Here is a 2427-nt window from a genome sequence, read left to right as displayed (position 1 = left end):
ACAGCAGAGAGCTGGCCTGGAAGAGGGGCAACCGGGACAGAATCCGGCGCCCCGACCGGGACTAGAACCCGGTGTGCCGGTGCTATAGGCGGAGGATTAGTCTACTGAGCTGAGATATTCTCTCTTTCTCTCTCTTTTTCCCCCTCCCACCCTCCCTCCCTTTCACAGAAATAAAAACAAATTGACAATTCAATGTTTAAACAAACAACTGTTGTTAAAAATAAATGCAGCCTGCTGGAATAACAGGCTATGCACTTTGTGTTACGTGTGCTGGGGGCAGAACCCACGCTTTTCAACATCTCTCCAGTGGGGTCTGGGCACCCAAGCTTAAACAACTCCCAGGAAGTTGGTCTCGGAAGTCCCGTGGCCTCACAGGGGTGGGAGGGCAGCCCACAGACAGGGCACAGGATCTGGGGTCCAGGTAGAGGCGGAGGAGGAACCTGGGACCCAGTCACGGGGGTCAGGAGAGGAACCCACGGCCCCGAGCTGTCCCCGCCCCTCCTCCCCACTTTCCAAGAGCCGGGGCTAAAACTGCTCTCCACCTCTGTCGGCCAGCCAGCAGGTGAGGAGGTGGAAACGGACAGATGTCAAAGACAACTTGAAATATTCTTTATTCACTAGCGCCTGACACCCAGGTCCCCGACCCTGAGCGCAAACTGAACAACTGAACATCTCACGGGCTTTCGTCTGTGCCCCCAAAATAAAACCTAGGCGGTCGCCATTCCCATCTGAACACTCAGACCCCTTGCTGGTGGGAGCTCCACGGGTCTAACGCTGGGAGGATGGTGATGGAGGGGAGGGTGGGACTGGCGGGGAGACGCACCTGTCGCCAGGGGAGAGGACCCACGGGGGACTCGGGATTCGGAGCAGGAGCAGCGTGAAAGAGCGAGAATCATGGAGGGCCGAGGGCGTCCAGCTCACCCTGAGGCTCTCCAGCGATGAGCCTGGGAGGGCAGCGCGGCCCCCACCGCCCCCAGTCCAGGTGGTCCATGCCGGAGGTGTGGGTCTGCAGGTGGCTGAAGAAAGTGGAAACTGGCTGGCACATCCGGGCCAGCTTTGCTCGCTGTGTGCAAGTCCCCAGAGGGCACGGCCAGGTCCGAGAGGGCTTCGGATCCCAGAATTCTTCGAGGAACGGGGGCCTGGGGCTGGGAAGTCGCCAGCAGGCCCTGGAAGCAGGAGTTGCCCAAGAAGCATCGCGAAGCTGTGCAGTCCCCTGGGCAGGGCTCCCCTGCACCAGGACAAAGTTCCACGGCGGGGGGCTTGCCAGCAGCCCCCCACCCACTGCTTTGGGATCCAGCAGGGGTGGCGTTGCCAAGAGCTGGGTGGATGGAGTGGAGGGGTCAAGGGCTTGGTGGGGAGCGAGCCAGGTCCCGAGGGCGATGCGGGGCGGGGCGGGGCGGGGGCACCTCCCAGTGCTCAGCGCTTCACCTTGCGGCCGGCCGAGTTCCGGCCACTGCGGCGGTACAGGGACTGCTGGCTGCCGTTGAGCGGGCAGTACTTGAGCGTGTGGGCCTGGCCACCCGTGGCCCCGCACAGGGGACACACGTAGTGCCTCAGGATGGGACACACGACGACACCCTCGGGCGTCTTGAGCTGGTGGGAGGAGTACACGTGGCGGGACTCCCCGTTGTGTTTGCAGAAGTTACACAGGGAACCCAGGCCCCCGCCGGGCCCCAGCCCCACCAGCCCGTCATCTCCTGGCCCCAGCGGGGCCCCGGGGCTGGGCTCCTGCACCCCCTGGGCCTCCAGCCTCGGCCCCCGACTCCTGATCAGCGCCCACAGCACCTGGTTCAGGTTGAAGTAGTCCTTCCACATGTCAAAAGGTGGCGGCTGCATGCTGCCCAGCCTGGGGCTGGGTCGGGCTGGAGGTGCGCGGGGTGGGGTGGGGGTGCAGCTGGAGAGGGGCTGGGGCTGGGGGCAGGCAGGGAGGAGCAGCTGGCTTTGGTGGAGCAGAGAGGAGCTGCGCCCCCTATTTATTCTCCTCAGAGACCCTTCTCAGCATAGGTGGAGCTTAGGATTTAAAGGGCCCACTCCCTGCCCATGACCCCCAACTGACTGATCTCCCACCAAGATCTGGGAGGAAGTTGCCTGCCTGCTTGCGGGTCCCTGCGCTGCCTCTCAGGGGCTCTGCGTCCTCTGCCCAGAACACGGCCACTCCTGGGGGCTCTGTTTGCCTCTTTGTTCCCTGACCACGACCCAGGCCTGCAAATGCCTCCCCCGCCGGCCCCTCCCCACATCCTGGAGGAGCTACCCCCTCCCTGATCTCCAGAGCCCAGTGTATATAATATAAGTGCCCACTACTTACAGGAGCCCCTACAGCGGCTGGACGCCATGCTGCACGGGCGCCCGTGGGGTGCCATTGAGTCCTCATGGCAACCCCATGTTGGGAGCAATCGAGACCCATTTATAGATGAGTAATGGAAGTTC

The 2427-nt window shown here is 62.8% G+C and overlaps 1 protein-coding gene across 1 annotated transcript; it reads right to left on the bottom strand.

The window, feature by feature from the left end:
* Positions 1 to 1416: 1416 nt before the first annotated feature.
* NANOS2 (nanos C2HC-type zinc finger 2) lies at positions 1417 to 1836 on the bottom strand. The gene has a single exon (XM_089319578.1). It carries the CDS (start codon positions 1834 to 1836, stop codon positions 1417 to 1419), a length of 420 nt encoding a protein of 139 aa, XP_089175704.1.
* Between the last annotated feature and the right edge of the window lie 591 nt (positions 1837 to 2427).

The sequence above is a fragment of the Oryctolagus cuniculus genome, chromosome 18 (assembly GCF_051225735.1).
Source record: "Oryctolagus cuniculus isolate XC-2025 breed Fujian yellow rabbit chromosome 18, ASM5122573v1, whole genome shotgun sequence".
In the NCBI taxonomy this organism is placed as follows: Eukaryota; Metazoa; Chordata; class Mammalia; order Lagomorpha; family Leporidae; genus Oryctolagus; species Oryctolagus cuniculus.
Note: the sequence above shows the minus strand (reverse complement) of the source record. Positions and strands in the feature narration are given on the sequence as shown.

Bases quoted from the DNA above. Each gene is read 5' to 3' on its own strand.
- NANOS2 (XM_089319578.1), bottom strand. From the start codon at position 1,836: ATGCAGCCGCCACCTTTTGACATGTGGAAGGACTACTTCAACCTGAAC.